This window comes from Rhamphochromis longiceps, linkage group LG12 (genome assembly GCF_057381845.1).
Source record: "Rhamphochromis longiceps isolate RC_006_pf linkage group LG12, R_longiceps_female_GT1.1, whole genome shotgun sequence".
NCBI classification, from domain to species: Eukaryota; Metazoa; Chordata; class Actinopteri; order Cichliformes; family Cichlidae; genus Rhamphochromis; species Rhamphochromis longiceps.
In genome coordinates this window covers 7678917-7702262 of record NC_140568.1, presented here as the reverse complement: position 1 = coordinate 7702262, position 23346 = coordinate 7678917, and the positions used below count along the sequence as shown (strand labels likewise).

General features: G+C 40.0%; 1 protein-coding gene across 3 annotated transcripts in view; it reads right to left on the bottom strand.

The window, feature by feature from the left end:
- LOC146656776 (PDZ and LIM domain protein 2-like) overlaps nucleotides 1–23346 on the bottom strand; it is a 32171-nt gene that overhangs the window by 4110 nt on the left and 4715 nt on the right. The window contains exons 2-9 of one of the 3 annotated variants that reach the window (XM_085424551.1): nucleotides 22607–22670; nucleotides 22113–22186; nucleotides 21024–21155; nucleotides 19016–19167; nucleotides 16391–16454; nucleotides 15807–15958; nucleotides 14666–14729; nucleotides 4047–4159 (exon numbers count right to left, since the gene is read on the bottom strand). In XM_085424551.1, the coding sequence (XP_085280677.1) occupies nucleotides 4047–4159; nucleotides 14666–14729; nucleotides 15807–15958; nucleotides 16391–16454; nucleotides 19016–19167; nucleotides 21024–21116 (638 nt within the window). In that variant the 5' untranslated portion in view covers nucleotides 21117–21155; nucleotides 22113–22186; nucleotides 22607–22670. The remainder of the gene's footprint in view (nucleotides 1–4046; nucleotides 4160–14665; nucleotides 14730–15806; nucleotides 15959–16390; nucleotides 16455–19015; nucleotides 19168–21023; nucleotides 21156–22112; nucleotides 22187–22606; nucleotides 22671–23346) is intronic. The other 2 variants (XM_085424552.1, XM_085424550.1) reach the window with 2 other exon arrangements.

Genomic DNA, 23346 nt, shown 5'->3' with positions numbered 1-23346 from the left:
CAAACTAATGCTCAACCTGCTCCATCAGTAACACCATACTTTGCTGTCTTGCTGTTAACTCAGCAAACAGCTACAAGGAAGAAACAAGGAGGGCAAAAGGCTAACTGAGAGAGCCACATCTCAAATCTAAAATCCTTAAAGAAAAAATAAAATAAAATAAAGAGCTTAACGAAAAGCGGCTTTGTTTTTTTGTTTTTTTTAGAAAACTTCTGATTAGTTAAAACCGGTTAACAAAGTAGTAATAAGAGAGGCTTGTGCATTACATAATCTATAGCACAAAATAACATCACCAAGTACAAAATTGATTCAAAAGCCTCTCCAACAGCCAAGAAACATGAGATCCCGCAGTTGCGTGTCTCTTTTTGTGAAGGTGTGACCTTTGGCCTTTTCAAAATGAAATGTCATCACATCATTTTATCCCATTAGAAACTTGTGAAATTAGCCCATGAGTTCTTGAGTTGTGGTGAAAAACGTGTTTCGACAAGCTGCACTGGCCCTGAGGTCAACTGCAAATCTGTGCCAAATTTTTATAAAATCCCTCGAGGTGACCTGACACATGTTCATGAGAATCCCTGCACGTACATGCAGACTGACAACTCAAACACATGACGCCTCCAGCCACTGTTGTCGCTGGTACACAGCCATAGAAAATTACTTCAAACTCTGCATTTTTGCAATTTCAGCTTCAGGTTAAGGGCAGGAGGGGAGAAGAAGCTTCCATCAAAGGGTATTAGACACTGTGAGCTGAATGATTATTACTTAACAGATAAAAGCTCCGTCTTCCAAGCAACCCGAGCTGAGGAAACCCATGTACTAAAATGTAGATTGGCAGAACATTGGTAAGACACAAAATTTTGTTCCTGTATGTGTGTTTGTCTGGAGGGAGTGTTTTCAGTCATGTGGAACCAGTCGGCCAGGTACACACTGTTCAGACTAGGTGCGATTTGATTACTTCAAATAGGAGCCGTTTTGTCAGCTAGAATAACCCAACCTGACTGACTGTCCCACCTGTTGTCACCTACTGCAGAGATATTTATGCTTTAACTGACACCTGTGGTGTGAAGACAAAGCCCTCAACTTCATTCAACACTGTTGTGATTTAACATACAGATGTGAACCTATAAAGCCTTTTTATTTATTTTTTTTGTACAACAACATTACAGTTAGCGTGTTGCTGGGTTTTGGCAGATTTGTAACAATTTTTAACTTCATGTAGCCTGGCTCTATACATTCAATTATTATGAGTTTAAAGCAGATTCAAGATGAGAAATCTGTGACTGTGTTGCTTTTAAAAAACAAATCAGTTTGCGTGACTGATAATTCAAATTATGAGACTAGACAACTTTGTTAAACTGGAATTGGGCTGAGGCAAAGAGACAGACGTGGCCATTGAAAAAGGAAACAGCCCTGGTTTCTTGGGTTTTAGGTTCAGGTTCACTGTCCAGCTGCAAAGATGAGTAATGGTTTTAAATGAACATGTTCAGAGAATTTTCATAAGATATATTTCTGTGTATGCAAAGCCCATTTCCCCCTTAGTGAACATGGCTGCAACAAACAAGGGCAAACAGACATAGCAACAAGTATGTGAATGAAACAAATGCTCAGACCCTTTCTTCTGCATCACTGAACATGGTTCAAATTGAAAACAGACCTCTCAGACCTCTCCAAGTTTTCCACATGCTCAGCTCCACCCTAAGCAAGCCATTTCCCCTTTTCCTTTCCCTCACCATCCCTCATGACATGCTATCTCAAAACAAATGGAAATTCTAGGTAAAAGAATAGAAATAACAGGACTTATGGTCAGAGAAAATAACATGCATCTGAACAAGCAGTCAAGCACACAGATTATTAGTGCAAGCACATTAAAACAACTATCACTTTTAAATCTAATTCCACAAAACTCTTGGGAATTGCGCTTTCCAATGTTCTCACATGTATATATCAGTGGCCAAGACAAATGTGCTGCTGGTTTCTGTATCCAGACTTGGCTCATGCGAGCAACAATGAGACCCAAGGCATAGCTGCATGTAGTCGAAACATCTAAGATCACAAAGCTAAATTCCAGCCATATTTATGAACTGGTTTCCTTGAAGTACAACATCTAAACCAAAGTCAAAACATATGGAGAGAAGGAATTAAAAACAGCAAAACATAAGATGACGAGACTCACCTCAAAAAGAAAAAAAGAGAGAAAGAGAGTGAAAAAAGTGGGGAAGAACAACTCCAGCTAAAGTCCTTGTCCTTTTAACAGTGCTAGAGCAACTCGGCAAACATACCAACATACAAAAGAACAAACAATATTGACACACAAGCAGATGAAGAGCACACACCTCTATCTAAACCAGACGGCACAGAAAATGCAAGAGTGACTGAAAGGTGTGCCTTTAGCTGAAACTCATTGGCCATGCATCATGAAGGGGTGGGAAAATGGGTGTTACAGAGTCTGTGATTGGCTGGAAAGAACAGGGAGAGACTTTCTGTGCTAGCTCTAGACTGGGGGCCAATTAGGGGGAGAAGCAAAAATCAATCTTTTTTGGGAAGGGTCTGACTACAGCTGCTGACACATCACTAGCTATGGTTAGCCCAGCTGGACTTGGGTCTAAAGTCCAAAGTCAACTATCGTGCACTGAGGAGGGGAAAGAAAAAACAGCCACCGTGAGCGTGCTGACAGAAAGGATTGTGTGAGAGACTGAAGTGAAAACACCAATTTCTTCTGGGACAACAAATATTCCAAACAATGCTTAGGAGGGCAGCACCTGCACAGTGGGAACAGAATCAAATTACAGCTACATCACCTAATCAGAGAGGGTGAGGCAGGAAACAAGAAACTAAAGTGTTGCTGAGGGAGGTGATGAGCCGTTTCCCAAAGGTTCATTTGACTCCAAATGTTTCTGCAAAAAGCAGTAAACATCGAGAACCACCTGGACAATATCAGTAGATTCACAAGCTGGCTGTTTTACTCTAAATGAAGGAACTGGTTTGGCAGATTTCTCAGCTAATCTGCATTTTGACAGAGATTTTAAAAATGAGGAAACAACTGAGAAACTGAAAGAATTTTTCAAGATGAGATCACTGATGCAACCAGATAAAACTATTTTCACTTCTGTAGAGGTAATAATAAGTGTCTTACTACTAACACAGTGTAATGCAAATAGCCTTAATTGTTATTATAATTTGGGTGTAATTATTTCTTTGATAAAGTACAAAATTTGAGAAGGATCACAAATGTAAATACAAATCTCTCTATAAAAATCTAATAATAAAAGAAGTTCGATGATTACCACCCGTTTTAGTAGTTTTCCAAAATTTCAAAATACATGTGTGCATGGTCTGTAAGTACCCACTTTCATGCCATATTTGCAGCTTTACAGTTATAAATGAGGTACCAGGTGATGGTGGAATGTGCAGGTGCAGCCTCTACAGGCCTATAGGTGGCACTAAATTACTGCATTGAAACTGTGTATACTCCAATTAGACAGGAAAAAAACTTACGCTGTAGTACATGTTAAAGCTTTAGGTTCTGTTGTGCATTGTCCTCTAAAGGGGCCCTCGAGTAGTTGGATATCAAGCTATCATGTGAAAGAAAAACCAGAGAATCAAATCAAAGGAAAAGCCATCGTCAACCAACTGCTGTTGTAAAATATTTTGCCTCCATGTTCCTCCAGAACATCTTGGTTATGGATGTGGTGGAAGCACTGTTTACACAAAACCAGGAGATTCCCAGCTGCATTAAAAGTTGGGAACTGTGAAGGCCATAACACATGATTAACATAATTTTCATACTTAAAGACAGAATGTTCCCACAAAGTTGACCAAGTTAACTCCCAACTATGGCCACAAAATGCCAACCACGGCTTAACACAGCCACTGTAAACCAAGTCGGGTTTTTCCTTTGAGCGTGCACCTAAATTTTAAGCCTAAAGAAGTGAAAGAGTCCCGGTTTGCTCTCAGAAAAAGAGAACAATCCATTTGGTGTGGTAATCCTGTGTGTGTATAGGAGTCAAAAGTAGGTTTTAATTATGTTGGAGTAAAAGTGTAACATTTACCTGCGATGAGGCGACACTGGTACGTCACGCTCAGTGGGACTTTGGGGTGAGAAGCGTCCTTGTGGAGTTGTGTTGGACACAGAGTTGTTTCTGTAGTCTGAAGGCGAGAAGTCCTGTGGAGAAGGAGAGAGCAAAAATGTATGAAATGATGCAATTTAAACATAAGAGACACACCAAGTGTTTTGCTCCATTCAGAGACAGGAATTCAGTGGGTGAGATTCTGAAGAGCTTCTCCACCAAGGAGTGTTTTGGTATTGAAGGCAGTTCGTCCATATTTCCAGAAACTCTAAATATGAAAACCTGAAATAAAATTATATCTTTTGAAAGACACATTCAGTCAAGATCAAACCAGGCGAGATCCGATTGAAACCTTCATCGGATTTTAGACAAATGTTTCAACTTCAAGTACCAAATAAGCTACATGCTTGCATTGTTTAATGTGATTCACTGTGCTGTCAAGGTTTTGACAGCTTGAGTCACACCGACATTCCTTTTACTGGTTGTTCCTGCTGATCCATTTCAATCTCAGCAAGCTGAATTAACATTGTTTCATCTTGATAATCATGCACAGTCTTAGGTGTGCTCCACTCCCACAGCTGATAGATGACTGATGGTGTAGCAACAGGTGTTTGGTACTAACTGGAAAATTGGTTTGAAGAGAAACTCAGAGCCAGCTTGTACTGTAATAGGTTCCAGATGCTCTACAAACCTGATGATTATTCATCTGTAGTTACTGTAGTTAAACAGCAGCATCACACAAATCAGTCAAAATGAACACTTACAGTACAAATACTGAAATTGAGAAATCTTAGTCAAGTGAAAAATATTTGACTTTTGACAGAAGAGGGCGCTAAGTACCTACAGGTGATCCAGCAGTTCCACCATTAAGTTAAAGGTAGATTTTTTCCATCTTTACTCTAACAGTATGGGTTGAAAAAAAACTCCTGAAATTCATTCCTCAGCGTGTTAGTTTAGCTCAGGAAAAGAAATATGCAGTACAGAGTTAAGACAGAATCATCAAAATGCCATATTATATTTCCCAATCCTGAACTTGGAAGCTGAAAGCTTGATTATGATTTAGAGCAGTACATGTGTTACATGTGGTCTGACTATTTCCTGGTGAATATCATTCAACAAGGATAATGGACTAGCCAACCTGTGGCAAAAAGAAACCTGGCAGTTATTTCACTGCTGTCTTTTCAAAACTGGTATTTTAAGTCCTCATGACTACTTGGCACAGCTCAGAATAATTAGCAGTCATACTTGTTGATCACATATGCTGCAATATTCCTACTGAAGTTTACTTGTGAAATAAAGCTGTTACTTCATTTCATCTCCTGCACACAGTGCACACAGTGCAGGAGATCTTGTGCTAGAAATCGCAAAGCCCACAGACAACCCAAGAGTACAGCTTTTGCAATAAAGCTCACCGATTTTTTTTTTCTCCTCCCTCAAATGTCACCAGCTGGCACAAGTGTTACATGGGCTTCACAGCAAAGTGTCTCCACCCAACCTTTTGAACCAGCACACATCTGAAAGTCAAGCTGGAGCTGATGCAAGAGCTCAGTACTGAACAAATAGCATGGATGGAGTCAAAGATTTGTGTGCCCAATGCCAGCACCCGCTTCCAATTCAGAAACTCTTTGAACAATGTCTCTGTTCTCAATCGAGTCCAATTTTCCTGCTCTTTTTCCTTAGTGAGTGGGTAGATTAGTGGCGGATGCCAGGAAGCCTTTACCAGAAATGATCACTGGGATGGCTCCCCATGATTCCTCCCAGGATAAACCCACCACAAAAGGCAGAGGCTCAGAACATCATATATTTCGTACTATCACTATGCACGAATAGAGACATCCATGCTGTCTTTATTTGAGCAAATCTTTAGGGAATGTACTGGAGGGATATGTATAGATTCTTTCTTAAAGACCTAGTGAAGCCAAGCAGTATGTACTGATGAATCTATTCTAATACAAACCAAATATATGTTACATAAGTGTCCAGCTACTGAATGTGGATCTTCATGCATTCCAACATCATAAGAATTTAGGGATAAAAATCACAGCTCGGCTCGGAGACTCAAGAGGAATGCAATGAAGTAAAGAAAAACAAAAGGGATAAAGAAAAAACACATGTGCTCCACTGTGACAGGGAGTATGCAGCTGTGACTGAGCTTGACCTTAGAAAGTTCAAAAAAAACTTTGTCTGCACAACCAGAGCAGCTCTCCCATCACCACAATCCATTCTGCGAAATCCAGTGCCAGAATTTTATAGCGGTAACTGCTACATGACTAGCAAAGCCTTAACCAATGCTTCCTGCATATACTTTGTTCCAGATCATCACTGTTGCATTTTAAGCCTTTGAACCATTACACACAGTGATCTCAGTTCTACAGTGCATTTGGGGAACTGCATCATGACAGTGCCAACAATACCCCCATGTTTCATGTACTAGAAAACTCAAGAAGAAATACGGGTGAGCTGAGGAAAGCCTATTTTCTTTCTTGGATGAGAGAATGGTCACAGATGGAAGAGACCAGCGGAGAATATCATCAGCCAATTTTTTTGTGGTTCCAGTGGCTGGCAAGAAGAGGAAGCTCTGATTAAAGCTGCGCTGAACTGTAATCAGGAGTTCATAGTCAACAATCCCAAGATCATTAGGGCAAGTTGCTGGAATGCTGTACTGCATTTAAAATAACATATCAAGCTATTGAGCACTATATATCCTCTTTAGGTATACTGTTTAGCTTATTATGGTGTGTTTGTACATACAAATGCACAGAGACAAAATCTGCCTGGAGAACAGATTGGATATCCACGTCCCATTGGTCCAACACAAACAATGTTTTTTGCCAAAGTAACATGCAAGGTTTCAGAATTTGGGTTTTTCTATGTGCTTTTTCCATTTCAGTGTTAACCATTTTTCATGCTTGAAGTTCTATGATATTTAATATAATGCCCAAACAGCCAATACCAACACAAAACAAAATAAACTCCAGCATTTAAAATGTCTTAATTTTAAAATCTCTAACTTTATGTATGAGGCCCTTTGCAGCAGTAAGACGGAGGGCCACATCTGTCTTACTGTGGAAAACATGGCAACTTAAGGTTGTGCTGAAACCTGCTGTTTATTTTCATCGTTCATCCATTTTATACACTCACATCTTCCATGGCAGGGGAGAGGGGGCTGGAGCCTATCCCAGCATGCTTGGGGAAAGAAACAGAGAAGACCCTTGTGCGTCAGCAAAAACTGACCCGACATTTATGGGATTCAGCTTGATTTTAACATGTGAAAATACAAACACTGGTGCCCCAGAAACTCACATATTACAAAGTATACATTGTATTAAAACCTACATTCTTTAGTCTTGACATTCATGTAGATGTTACCTTGGCAAGTACCATTCACCTTAATGTTCTTTCACATAAAGCATAACCACACACTATTAAGTGACACAAGTGGTCTCAACCAGAACATGCACAACACAAAAAAGTTCTCCAGCCTTGGTCAGATGGAGATCTGTTGGTCCCCTTCTGACAGGTGCACCTGATCCAACCCAGTCTATGAAGGGCCAAACTGGCAACCTACAAGACCCAAAAGATCTGCTGCCAGCATCCACGATTGTGTTTTTTTAAAGACACTTCTGGGTGCATTGGCAAATATTTATTAGTAATGTTAGTTATAAATGTATGCTGATTATTCCTATCTGTGGATTGTACCCATCCAAAGTTAAACCAGCTTAATAGCACTAGCTAAGAGCTTGGGCCTCAGTCACACAGGCTTGATGACCCTCATGTCACTACATAGGTTGCTGGCTGTCACCAGGTAAAATAAATGTTGTGGCCGCCTGTAGTTTTTTGCTGTAGTGAAACTACAAGAAGTTTGGTGCAAACCAGAAATGGACACTGTTCTTTCCCTCTTCCCAACCACCACACTTCAAAAGTCGCAACTTTAACTGACCAGTTTTACTGATCGGCAAATAATTTGTGGGTGTTTGTAACATTTGCCAGCAACCTCCCACAATGACTTGCCAACCGGTCAAAGAACACAAAATTCTCTCTAGCCGCTGACTGATCTCTAGGCCTTTACAAATCCATTTCACAGTAACTACCAATAACCTACAGCAACCCACCAGCTAGAAAATAAATATTTTTCTCTGGCAAGATGGTTGGCAACTGGTATGTTGGCCTTGGCCTGGCCTGTGTGGTGGTAATGTCTGTCTCCAAAAAAGAAAACAAAACAAAAAACACAGCAGCAGCCAAAACACTAATTGAAGATTCAGAATGCAGAATCCAAAAACGCCTGAGACACTGCAGTGGCTACACACACCTTTGAAAGACTTTTATATACTCCTAATATGTGATCAGCGTTGCTTTGGCACATAACAGTAATCAACCCACTAGAAGGCAGGTGATTTTACTGTTGTGGCTGATCTCTGCAAAACAAAACTGTGGGCAACTATAAATGGGACTTATTAATTTACCAATATTAGAGATAAAGCCTTAGTGCATTATAAAAACTGTTACAAAAGAAAAAAAAATCATTCTAAACACAATCAAGAGTTTATCCATTTTAGACACAACAAGCATAAAATGCCAAAATAAAGTGAAGGCAGCTGTTTCAGATAAAGACCCATGGGAAACACTGGGGACAGTGCCAGCAGAGGAGTCTTCAGTCTGGCTCCAACCAAGCCACTGTGCATCATCATTACCACCCTGCAGCTTCAATTACAGGGCACTGGCCAGCAGCACATAGGAGTGATGCCTAGAGGAGCTACTTTTGGGAAGACAGTTGCTGCTGTAAGAAAGTGCTGTAACTGCTAATTCACTGTCTCCACCTCAGACATGAGTGCTGCACTACAATGAGGCGGGGGACACCAGACATTCTGGGCTTGGTAATAATCAGAGCTGTGTAGGTTTTTTCCTATCCAGCAGTGGGCACTGGTGGAGGTCCTGAGCAAAGGCCTGAGGCGAAGAGTAACCTACTCGTTATCCACTGTTACTGATAGATCCCTGCCTTGTAATTATGTCTGAGCAATGGTGCATTACTGTGTACACATTCTGTTACAAATAAAACACAATACATGGTTAAACACAGGACATCTTTTTGGAACAAAAAAAAAAAAAAAAAAATCATGTAATTAACATTCTTTACCTTTTTTATTGGCTCATGTCCGACTGCCCCTGCGTTATGAAAGGTCTTACATCTCCGACTACAGTCCTGGTTCCAATAATGATATGACTAAAACAATGTGCTGAGACTATACCTGTGCATATAATCTAAGACAATTAAGACTTAAAGGTAATTTTCTTTTTAATCTAAATGCATGCTAACTTCGTGTTCTGTTTTGTTTTTCCAAAATACTGATGCAAAAGTCTTACGGGACTCCAGTCTATGCTGCAGCATGCAATTCTTTACAAGTCAAGCTCATTTTTCTCAGGGTTTATACATAGACATTTGTAAAATAGGCTTATATAGAGCAGTGACACTGAACAAAGGAATAGATTTTTGTGACTTTGGTCCTAATAGCTCCTCTACTCTCTACTCCTTTACCATGGCCACACACAATCAAACTGTACAAGATTAAATGAAGAACATAGAAAACAAGATAAGAGGATGATTCTAAACATACAGTACTGCCAAGAAACATTGGATATCGAATGAGCAGCATTCTGATACACCTCTGAATGGATGAGCATACTGGGTGCTGCAAAACATGCTTGACAGAAACAGATCGTGAAACAGTTATTAAGTGCTGCAGTTTTAGTTTAATAAACAAATGATTCCTGAAGCTAAAAGTAATGAAGTAAGATCTCTAGTGTAGGTGGCCTGAGAGAGAGACTCACTGCTACCAAAACTGAATAGGTCAATAATATGTCTGCATAGTGTTTTATACACAAAGGGTGCTTTGAGCAACACATTTTTATCCCTATAAAATTCCCCACAAGGCTCTGACTGAATCAGCATATCAAGCTCATTAGACATCTGGAGTTCATTATGGTTGGACTAAAAATCACTGGACTTCCAATTCATGGTTGGCGAGATGACTCTCTTCACATGCGCCAAAAAAGAAAAAAAATGTGTGGTGGGGTTACAGTAAGAGTCAAGACGAGCTGAATGTAAACAAGACTGACGATCAAATTTTTATAAAGACATTTTTGTAGTTTTTTTGGTGTTTTTACAGTTCCTCCCACAAAGATAACAGAGCTCTAACTGTAAGTAGTCTCACAGCATCACAACAATATGTTCCACTCTCACATTTCACACAGATTTAAACCAACTGTACTGAATACTGGAGTACGGTACTCTGTATAGCGATGGAAAACTGCCACATATATTTCAACAGGAATGTCCACAAATGACTATAGACCATAAATCTAACATGTCAGCATTTATGGTATGTCAGTGCAGAAGAGTTACTCTCCACATGTCATTTCTGCAGCCTAACAGTTATGATTCACGATCACCCAATCCACCCCTGGTAATCACTACACTAAAATGTGGGTGTTGTACTGTGTAAAACTCCAAAAATATATGCTAACATGTCTATTTTTGTTGGCACGAACATATCAAGGGGCAGTTATTCATGTCATTCCCTTGACAACAACTTTAGGAATGTTGACATTATGCTCAACCACCTTCGTAAACACCAACAACTTGTAAAAAGGTCCATCTCTCTCAGCCAACAGTTCTCCATAAAACTTTCAGGGCCATCTATCCCCATGAGTGCACCCAGAGGCCTGCAAAGCTCAGGGAATCAAAAGTGTCCCAGTTTGCTTTTCCATTCCAGGGGAAAGAAAAACAGCTGTGCTGATCAATCAGAGGGGATGACGAGAGGCATGCTGCCCACGGAGAGGCCACAATGGACCCCGAGCTTAACGGCTACGAGTCCACGTGAAAGGGCCTCACACTGCCCAGTCACAGAGCTCACTGTGCAGAGAAGAAAACATCCCTCCACCATGACCGTGCAGCCAGCACTGCTCCCCAGACACTGGCTTGGCTTAGCACAGCACCAGCATGCCAAACCAAACAAGAGGCCCACTCACATCAGATCTGAGAAAGTGCATCATTCCAAGCCATCATCATCTATATAATATGTATATTTCTATTTAGTAAAAAGGAGTGGCCATTTCTGTTGAGCTGAATTTTCCTTAAGTTCCCAGCCTCTTTGATACTTTAATTACTTCAATTTTCATCCAACTGTGTCTATAAAGGTTTATATTTTGACACCATTAAAAATAAACTCCATTCTTGAATGCCAAGTCATTTTTCCTGCTCCAATTTGATGAGCACAGTTTTGGCCTCAATTTAGAATAACGAAGCACAAGGCCGCCTTCCTTCTGTGACGGCTATCCTCCTGTGAAGAGAACAATGGACAGTAATGCATGAAATAGAGGATGTGGGGATTGACAGCTACTTCTTTAGATAAAGAACTCCTTGACATGTCATACAGCCAAGGCCACTGCACCAAATTTAGAATCGAGAGGAAAAGTTTGGCCAGCGCTGGCACAAAATGTTGTGTTGCCCGGCTGTAGCTGGAGATCTTACACTACTGAGGATATTTGTAAAGCAACCTCACTGTCCCAGCACAGGATCGGACAGCCCACTAAGGCAACCCTCAGGAACCTCAAAGTGCAGAAACTGCAAACCCAGACACGGAGCCTAGTCTTAATGGTCGAGCGACGGGTCATGTCTCATGAAGAGCAGTTTGGTTTTGGCTCTGCTCAGTGCAACAGAGATCCCATTGTGGTCACTTCATGATGATATAAACAGATGCTCTGAATCATGACAGTGGCCGAGCAGTTCAGAAACAAGCTTATGTCCAGATTCCAGTAATCTAGGATGCACCATGCATTTAGCTCTTTTGTCACGACTGTGACTTCAAAAGCAGTTTGTAATATAGCCAATGATTTGAGAGTTCAATTCCCAGTCCCTCCACGTCCTGAAGTATTCTTGATTGATAAATATGAGCCACTGATAAATAAACTCTATAGTTCATATTCACCACAAGGCAAGTTGGTATAAAAGTAGAGGTAGAAACAGCACTATAGTAAATATAAATATACTAAAATGTCTGTTTTTAACCTTATAAAGACTGAAGCATGAAATAATTTGCAGATAATTCTAGTGTATCAGGAAAAAAATATATCCCCACTTGTGTAGAGGTCTCAAATACTTCTGTATGATATGTGGTAGAATTGGTATTACTGGGTTAAACATTCATTTAAATCTTTCGATTCTGTCATACATGTGGTCGGTCTGGTATCGCAGGTGGTCTAAACTCCAATCAAAAGACATGGCTGTGTGTTGAAAAGTTTCTCCTTAGAGTGACATGGCTTAAGTACAGTCTGCGAGTGTCAGCAGGCTCTCTGGTGTCCACTGAACTCCACCCCATACCCCAGCCCCCATCCATTTGAGTTTCATCACACAACAGCATGCCTTGTGACACAAGGGAAAAAGCAACACCAGGCCATCACAGCCACTATTGTATACAGGCTTTTTCTCAGGATATCCAACACCCTGGAAAATGGCGGATCCTGTTGCGCACCCCACTCTCTCTGCACTCAGGGAGCCAAATCAGGGGTGGAAAAGCCTTTTAGGAGCTTTTCAGTGAAGTTGATCACCTGATACAGAAGCACTCTGCACCTCTCAGTCAGGACAGAGGCCCTTGGCACAGACGCTCCACATCTCAGCGCTCAATGGGATGCTGAGTTCCTGCCAGCGCAAGCAACATAATGCACAATGTACCCATGGCAGAACTCTTCCAAGCCATCTCCCCATCGAGCACTCTGAAAGAACTCCACTCACTAATCTCAGCGCTGCAGTGGGAGGCTCATCACTACTTTAAAACCGGGATAGAAATCTCTTGGGGTCAGCCAAAACCCAAAACTCTTTCCTGAGACTGATTTAATTCAAAGATACTCAACAAATGGTTAAAAATAACCAAGAAAAGGCTCCAAGAGGAAGTCAGACAATACAGAGTCCAAATGAAGAAAAATAAGAGGAATTATGATTTTTAAAAATGTTAAGAAGAATGGAAGAACGGGCGACTCCATGAATACCACAAACATGTGAGGCTGTCCCAACAGGCGTGTGTTCATTCCTAAGAGCTTGCCAATGGAGCTTTGAGCCACAATACAGCTCCTAATGTGTTTTGGGCAAGCCAACTTCCAGTTTACTGCACCATGGTTTTCAGGTCACCACAGTGGAACTCCACAGTCAGTTTCAGAACATGGTTGTAAATGCCCCCCCTAAAAATAAAGTGAACTGATATGTCAAAGTGGCCTACAGTGTTTTTTAGGAATTAATAAAGCTTTAACCTCGTATCAGTTAACTGTAGCAAACTGTGGAATTCAGTTGTCAAAATTAGTTACACTAAATTGATATTAGCTAAATATTAGTTAGAGTGGTTCTCGTGGTGTCTAAACAACCAAGAGTACCCCAACATGAGCCACCGGCCTTCAAGGACGTGACAAAGAATCTAAAACTTGAAGGAAAACCTTTAAACTGGACTGCCTTACGCAGCTGCCTCTCAGGAGGAATGCTCCAATGTTTTGAAGTTCAAACCTCTGCATATTTATCTAACGTTATGTAATGTCCAGAGTTATAAAAATGGATGGAATTCCTTGTGGCACTACAAAAGGTCTTGAATGTTTTTTCCTGTTCTGTCATTTCACATGTTTCGTCTTCAGTGGGACCCATGCATGTAACTAAGTATGGAGGCATAGCTGAAATAGCTTATGATGAACTTTCCCACAACATTTTCTCTCTTTACTTCATGGAAGTCTTTCCAGACGCTCTAGTCCCCCGGTTTTGGTTCTGTTGCTGGAACGGGGAATGGACACAGCATACTTACAGATAAGTCTGTGTTTTACGTCTCTCCATATCTTGCAGCCTATTGAGATTAATAAGTCTCCATTTTTGACAACTAAAGGTTATGGCCATTGTTCTGAAGGAAAGCAATAGCTTTTTTTCTTGGCCCAGGCTTTGAATGAAGCAGCTCCAGACGGTTGTTCATCTTAATGCCAGATATTTTGAACGCTGACCTTTGTAGTTTGTACACACCCTGCTATAAAAATGCCAAACCTTATCAGTTTCCTGCCTTTACTGTTAAGTGCACAGTCAGTACACTGTCCGCAAACCTATTCAAGGGCACCTTCTGTGGCATCAGAAACAAACAATTCAAATGGGAAGGCTGAGGCTTCAGATAAGTCATTCTAGCGGACTGGACTAGCCCAGTCAAAATAAATACTCTCCACACAGTAATACACAGTGGACAAAAATCTTCAGCTGTACTGTCTGTGTGAACTGCAGCCTAAAACTGCAGCTACAGATGAACGACAGTCCAGGAAAATCTATGGCTTTCAAGCCTGGACACGCAAATAATGATTCTGACTCACAAATACCGTAAAACAAAAAAGGACACCCACAAACTGTGTTTTGAAGACAGTAATTTTAAGTTACTTAGCAACCACTGTCTCCATCTAATTAAGTGCTCTTTATTACAGAAATTGTGCTTCATTATTTGCAAGGTAGAAAAAAGAATGACTGAACAAAAGTCAATAACTCCTACGTGTAAGGCAGACTGCTGAAAACCTTCAACAAAAACACTTCAACCAACCTGTGACACGAGTCCTGACAATCTCGTATTTCTCTCCTCTGGTGACCTTGAGTGCAGCTGAAAACTGTAACATATGGACAAGAAAAGAAAAAAAGATATCAGTCATAAGAACTTATGCTTTTAGGTTGGCCACAATTCACACAGAGACACGCGTCAGTCGTCAGAGATTCTTCTGTACTGCATATATTTTACTGTAGCACGTGGCACCTTTATTATCTCAGTATGTATTACACTATTGTGATATTATTGTGGCTTCATAGTTCCTGCTGCCTCAAAAAGGCTAATAATATCATAATAATAACACAAACTCTATGATCAACTCACCCTGGTTATATTGGTTTTTTTTATGACTGTTGTGAATGATCTATGCACTTTATTTCCTTATACACATTACAAGTTACTGTGCCAAAGAGTTTATTCTATTTAATAAATCAATAGGACTGCATTACAAAATACAGATTTAATAGGTTATGAGGCAACCCCCCCCAAAACAAACAAAAACAAAAAATTATATTAATACTTAAATCAAGTCCTGGGCAGGAAACTTTACCAGTGCATGCAAGGGAGGAAATCTAGTTTGAAATATGGCCTATTAAAGGTTGTTCAACAAACGTCCGAGTGCAGACAAAACCGCGGTGAATGTTCCACATTCTGCCTTTTGTTAACGTGAATGCAAACGGAGGAATGTGATATCCTGTGCATATCCTTTGTTACTACAGCACAATCCCATGGCTCCACTTTCTGTCTGTTATTCCCATACCTATTGGCTTGCCTGTTGTTTGGTCAAGAGACCACTTGCTGCAGACTTTTTGTCCAGATACAAGCCTATTTAGGAAGTGAACGGTTGGATTTTTGGAAAGAAAAAAAGAAAAAGAAACAGTAACAAAAAAAAAAAAAAAAAAAAAACCCCAAAAAAAAAACATACACCTGAAATGTGGAGCTCTAAAAATCTCCTTTTTTAGACCGCTAACGCTTAGGGAAATGCTTTTTTGTGTCTCTAATGTTACAGGAGAAAACTGTAACTCATGTTTCTCTGCAGAGAATTCTTTAAACTACACAACTTTGCATGTCAAAAAGTATGAAAAGTGGACTTGCTTAAACATAAAGTATCACAGTGATTTGAAAAGCATGAGTGCACTACCTCTTGTTGATGGTTGGTGTCACCATCTCCATCCTTGTATCGGGGCTGGCAGGACGATCTGTTGAGTACGGTCCTGGAGATCGTGACACAGGGCTGGAGATGGTGTACTCTCTATAGTTTTGATTCTCATCTTGATTCAGTTTTACTGTTTCCTAAAAAAAATACATCACATCAGAGAAATGTTACTACATTAGACTCAGCTGAACATGACTTGATCTTTAATCCTGTGTTTTGGCCATGCAAGCTGTAAAAGGATCAACAGAGGTACTTGTGAGAAATGTCACCACAAAAACATGTCATCTATCACTACATATTGTTTGATGAACTCTTACACCCGGTGTGAGCTCAGTAAAATACAAGTACTGAAAATGATTTAAGGTTTTACGGCTATTTGTGGACAGAAAAACAGACTTGTAAACAGATGTGTAATGCATGTATACTGTCAAGATTCGTTTACATTTTTACAAACAAACCAACATGACTTGAATATACAGAAAAAAAAGAAAACATGACAATTATGGATATTATTCTGTCCAGTGCGGGACATCAAATATGTTGAAGTACTCCGTAGCTTCAGCACTGACCTTGAAACGTCCAATGAGCTGTTCAGGAGTGCCGTTGGTTTGTCCAACGCCGGGAGTTTCAGGTCTTGAAAGAGAGAGAACAGCAGATCAAATGACTTTATAGGTGTATCTGATCAACTCTTGCATTCCTGCATCATAATAATAATACTGGTTTACTGCAAGTGACCAAAAACACACTGTGATGCCTTAACTTTGTAAAGTGGGGAAAAAAGAAAAGATGTCTTTGTTTACATAAAACCCCCTTACAAAATGTAAACGTTTCCAGTGTTTTCTTGATTAATTTATCCAGTATAATAACTATTTTATGATTACTCATGTTTGTAGCATCAGCCACCTGATCGGTTACCTGTTAACCGAATGCATTGACATCCATGGTCTGTTGCAATGCTGACCCGGACTAATTTTATTATAATGATACAGGAACAGCATCAACACGGGATATCATGCAACTTTATATAGGACTGCCGACTTTTCTCTAACAAACATGGAGAAAAGAAAAAATCAATTTCGATCGAGAAAGAGCCAAAGCAATGCGAAATAATCAGTTATTAAAAAATAACAATAATAATAATAATAATAATAATAATAATAATAATAATAATAGTGTCAGTGCCCTGCCAAGTGTCCACCATTATGTTGTCATGAATCTTTAAGATTACTGCAGAGCCTTCTTTACAAAATATTCTCTTGATCTCTCTGCAGCTTTTCAACTGTTGTTTTTCTTTCTTGAACAGAAGATACATTATGAGCAAGTCTATCACTGAAGCTGGAGGGGAAAATGTGGGTAGTGGAAGCGCCAATGCAAACACACAATGCCCCCCTGGCTGCAGGACCAGAAGCTGCCTGCCTCTTGCTTGAGCTTGAGCTAATGAGGCACACAGGAAGGCCTGGATGCCTGTGGTAAATCACCCAGAAACACACCTCTAGTGGCTCTGGCTCCACATACTGTGTGGAGAAGAGATGGCAAGAAGACAAAAACTGATCCAGTCCCTGTAAGACATTTCTTCCCATAGGAAGGATATTAATATTGTACGCCTGAAAAACTCATTACTTCCACTTTGTAGCATGTATATCAAACATCAGAGGAAGCTGTGGCCTACGGACGGTAAGAAGTCAGATGAGTATTTAGGCTGTAACCAATGCTCTTGGTTAACAGGTCTCATTTACAGAAGAATTATTAGTGGTAACAATGTGTGATTCTGAACCACAGAGATGTAAAACTGACCCAAAAGCAGCATCTGAAACCCCGTACTGATAATAGCCTTCACATCTGGAAATTCAAAATGTGAATTTTTGGAATACCACTCTGAGAAAATGAACCAAAAACACTTCATCTACAACTAGATTTGAAAAGGATTGAAACCGGCAATAAACAAGAGCTGATTTTTGTTTGTTGATATCACATTACCCTTTTCTCTATAAAAAAAATTAATAAATATATAAATCCGGCATACAACCTGGATTTACTTATTTATCATTTTTACTTTAAAAAGGCAGGAAATTAGAAGAAAACTACTGCACAATAAAGCAAAAGGTGCGCTAAAAGCTAGCTCCATGAAGAAAAGGGTCAACATCATCCAGCAGGAAAAAAAAGAAAAGAAAAAAAAGCAATGTATAACGTTTTAAGGATCAAATTTGAAATGTGGTAGCTACTCCTTCAGTTGAAAACATATTCAGTTAGCTATGTCTGGGATTAATCTGATGTTGAACTGACCAACAATAAACCACTATCTCAGTTTAAAACATCAGGCACAGCTAAAAACAAAACTTCTGAGTACAGACTGATGCCAGCTTCCTTCAGTGGGCACCCACATCACTGCTGGAAGGAGAGTGCTCTCAGCTAAGAAAAGAACTCATTAAACATTAAAGACTTGTGCCACTCAATTACCATCCTCAAGAGAGCTCATCTGAACATAAGTCAAAGATCTGAAGTGCTAAATGAGTAAAATTAAAAACAGAAGCTTCGGTGTAACCACTGACAGCTAACAGACAGAGTGGCACTGTCTTGGGCAGCGAAGGAGAATTACTGTTGTTTCTGGCTTGGCAGGAGACATGAGGTCAGACGGGAAAAATTCACTCACATGGACGTAGGACATCCAGAAAGGATGTGTGTGCGAGCGCGCCCGTGCGCGTGCGTGTAATAACAGAGATGAAAAAAAAAAAATGATTGGAAGGCAACTGTGACAACAAATAATACCTCAGGGAGGACCTTTAATCAAGCCAAGAGCAATTCCGACTGAAGGGAAAGATTTTTCTTAGTTCCCAACTCCCGTCATCCAAACAAGGAAAATCTCAAAGTAAAGTTTATTAAGAAGGACCAGGGAAGGGAGTAGGGTGGCTCTCATACATGCTGGCATTTCCCCTGATTATAATCACTTGTTTTGTTTGTACAGTGCTTAAAAATGGTGTAAAGAAAGATGGAAGCTAGGGAGACTGTGGTCTTGGCACAAACAGAGAAAATTAGAGACGTAAAAGATACTCTATGTGGGACTATGCAGCCTGCATGTTGTTGCATTGCATGGCACTGTATTTGTTTATTTTATGTCTATAAGACATATTCACAAAAAAAAAAATGACATTGTAGCTCAAATGTTAGTCCTACTTCAGATCTGCATGTCAGCATACCTCTCCACCACCAGCTGCAGAGAGGTCTTGGAGTTCTTGATCTTGGTCTGGGCCTCTGCATTCAGCATATCAGCCGTGTTTTCTCCATTGATCTCCAAAATAATGTCACCGGCTTGTAGGGCTGCCTGCTCTGCCTTGCCGCCCTCATTGACCTGTTGAACAAAGGCATGAGCTCCAGTTTAGTCCTAGCCCCAGGTCTTAAAAACAACACTTTTTAGGAAGCTATCTAACAAGCATAGACATCTCTGACTTATCCCATGAGTGTGTGTATACCCTGACATCGACTGACCTCCAGCACAACAAATGAATAAACGAGAAAAGACACTGAAGAGTTGTTTCATACTTTGTTGCATAATTAACCCAAATGTCTTCTCCTAAAAGTCAGCCCTCGGTAAATGCCGACAAACACCACAGGATTTCCCAATAGTGGTCACAAGCAGATGAATTCATGACACCCTTGGGGAGAAGTCATTAGTGTGACTGTACTCGATGGGTTGACTGCTCTGACCTTTGCAACCAGCCTCTCCACGTGTCAGAGTCAGTACCATGCCCCCACATCAGAGGGAATTCCACACTAATGGGCCAAAATATAAGGTCCAAACGATCTCGCTCAGCTTGGTCCCTGTGACCCAGCACACAGGCATACTTAATCTGAAGCTTAAACTTTAGTAGAAAGTATGTCATTTGCCACAAACTGTGTTGCCTCACAATTAAAAACAGAGAGAGGCAATAAAACAAAGAATGCAAAGCAAAATGAATAAAGAGCCTATCACTCTCTGCTGCCTCTTTAGAGGCAAATGTATGTGGAGTAAATGCCAGTCACAGGCCATTTGCCCACTTAGCCAGGCAGAGGTACCATGTCTGTGGGCCAACTTGAGAGGCAATTAAGGGTTGCTGTGGTGACCCACAGTTTTGCATGCCTTCTCTGATCAGGACATGCCTGGTTTCACATAAACTAAGATCAGCTGGGGGATCTTTTCCCAAATCTGTGCTTAAGAAAAACAAGGGCACGTTATCTTTCAGGCCAACAGAAATAAAAAGAGTGCATCCGTGGTATTTCTGTGCCAAGCACAAACCACTACAGAGGGTTAAACCTACATCTCTGCTTGGGGATTTGGGACCAACTGTTTCACACACACTTTACAAACCAATTTCAGTAATTAAGTTGTTGTTTGAGAAGGAATTCTTGTCACTTCACAGGATACGTTTGATATTTGAGACAAGTAAACACTGGTGTTGTTTACTGGATAGCACTAACAAAATCAGACCCATTATTCATGAGAAGACTAGTTTTTCTAGCATAAGCTGTTGAGTGGGGCCAAACAAAGTGCTTTTGAAGTTTAAGGAGCTTAAAACTCCAGCTGTTTGAAGCATGGATGCCTCTTCATGGCACTGCCATAACTTATCCTTTATGGACTGCGGGGAGGCTCAGTGAACAGGGCCAAAAAACAAACCAAAAAAAAAAAAAAAAAAAAAAAAAAAAAAAAAAAACGCTGAGATGGTGATATAGCACCAGGATGTGCGGGTGAACAGGGTGTCTCTGGCATGTAGTTAGTCTGAGCAAGTTTCCTGGATGTGTTTACTGCAGAATGTCTGCTTACAGTAGTAATGTTTCCACTTCTTCTACTTCATCCAACTGGGAAAATATTGTCAGTAAAAATAAAACACACATGCTAAAGTGCACAGATTCACAGGGCAATCCATATTCTCACACATTTACACGTCGCTGTAACTCAGGAACCTCTCACCTCCCACCTCAGCTTCCATTTCTACTGTAATCAGCGATTTCCTTCTAATGCAATCTACTTCCATTCTATTCTAATGGGTTCAGTTGTCAAGGAAATAGGTATGCTGTTGCAGCGGACATAAACAAAGACAAGAAAAGAGGCGTAGCAAGTAGGAAGTTGACTGCATGACATGGCATTCCAGTCTGTGTTTTGAAAAAAAAATGGGTATGGTATTATAAGGTGTGACAGGGTTCAGCGTCAGGACTGCTGTCAACAAATACCTTTGATACAGTTATGGCCTTCTTGAAATCTCGTCCTCCATATATTCTGAAGCCCCATGGTGAAGGGCCAATCAGGTTCACTGTTAGTGCCATGGCGAGATCGGATCTTTCTTTTTCACTCTTGTCCAAACTCTGGGAGAAAAAAATCAAAAACAAATAAAAGAAACAACATCAGGTATAAGAAATGTCAGACCTAAACATGTGCATGCCTTAATGATCTCAAGTCACATGCCTGAGACAGGTTCAAAATACAATCAACAGGAGAGGACAGCGATCATTTGCACAAGATGGCCTTTATCTCCAGCACAGCTTCTTTCACTGGCCTAAGTCCTCTCTGACATAGATTATCCAACCACATCAAATAAGAATGGAAAGAATCTGAGACCAAATTCACATGACCAACATTTCTAAAGCGTTTGTTAAGTTAAATAGTTTCATTAAATCCAAGTGCTCTTTGAAGACTAAGGAAACACAGTGTACAGTGGAATGTGCTAAGAGTACATAGTTAACTGTTACTGACTATTTTCTAGAGTACAGTAGAGTGTGTGTATAATTAATTTATATATATATATATATATATATATATATATATATATATATATATATATATATATAAATAAAAGTAAAATCTTGTATAACGGACTCTAATGCAGAAGTTATTTTGGTTTTGTGATATTATGTATTAAACAAAAGAAAGCCATTAGCATGATTAAATAGTGTCTGCTGAAACTAAGAACATCTTAAAAAATGCTTTTACTGCTTTACTTTTCCCAATAAACACATTATCAAAAATTCTTCTCATTGTATCTCTGTGTACTTTGACAAAGAGACAAGACGATAACAGCAAAGTATTAAAGGGTAACTAATAGCAACTATTGGTTAATTGGTTATTGCAGGTAAAACCAACAGTTTTTATATGTGAATATGTATCTCAGTAAACACTGGGGTAGATTCCACTAATGTAATTAAAACCTGGCACTAACTAATCATCAGTTACACAACTTCTGAAATATTCATGAGCATAAACCCAGAATATCTTTTAAAGCATTAAAATTCTTGTGCTGATGTTACTGGTAAGACGTGATTCACCTGCAGGTTTTCTCAGGCTCTGCTAATGGACTGAAGCCTGTCTGTAGTACGACTTCACCTGGAGACAAAGAGCTCTGCAGTGTGATAATGTGATGAAAAGATAAGCCCTTACAGTCATATACGCATCAACACCCGTACTGCTAAAACACACACACAGCTGCAGCTTCTCATTGAAACTCATCTCACAGAGAAAAAGCGGTGAAGACATTAGCGCAACAAGTAATATATAGTTCTACACGCAGCTCATGACATAAGCTATTTTAAGTATAGACCGCTGCGATCAAACAGAAAAAATAAACACCAAGTAGCATCTCTTTTCTATTCTCTGCTACTCAACTCATAACACAAGGCTCAGTCTAAGAGAAAGCTTCTGGAAATAAACACAGAAATTACACTTTATTGTTGACTGTCATTTTTCTATAATAACACTATGGATGTTTTTACTCTTTAACCACAGTAATTCTTTTCAGTGACAGAGTGTGAAATATGCTGACCTGCACAGTCTGTAGCACCTCTGATTGCACACTGTGACTGTATCAGCAAATCTTCTGATAAGGTCTAAAAAAAAAACAGATATGAGCCAACTATAGTACGTTATACACTGTACACCCTGTGACGTACATTTTCCAACAACGTCAATTTTCATCTTAAGCGATGTTACTCAAGGTCCCCATAAAAAAAAAAAGTAAACAAATACTGCTAGTGATTGCATAATGCACTTATCACAGATCGTGAAAATATGACAAACAGGCAGGACAATGAGAAATCAAATCAAATCACTTTTATTGTCACATCACATGTGCAGGTACATTGGTACAGCACATGCGAGTGAAATTCTTGTGTGCGAGCTTCACAAGCAACAGAGTTGTGCAAAATACAATAACATAAATCACAGACCAAGTAAAGTGGATCTAGGACAGCAGCCATGCTACTCCCCTGAATCCCTCCAAACACTGGCCCACTTCATGGTACGCACATTCCACAAGAGTTTGGAACAAGCAATGCAGACCCAGTTACTCATTAACAGTCTGGGCCAATTAGCGGGCTCTCCATCATTAGTATCTCTTAATTGCTGTGGCCAGAAATAAGTGCAGTAGTGATAATGACAGAGAGCTGCTGTCCAAAACTTTCCCAGCCTCCGGGGGTGTCAATTAGTTCCATAAGTCTCTACAACTACTCCTATAGAGAGGCCATTATCGTCCGAGAAACCTGCTAATTCTCTGTGTAAACATTC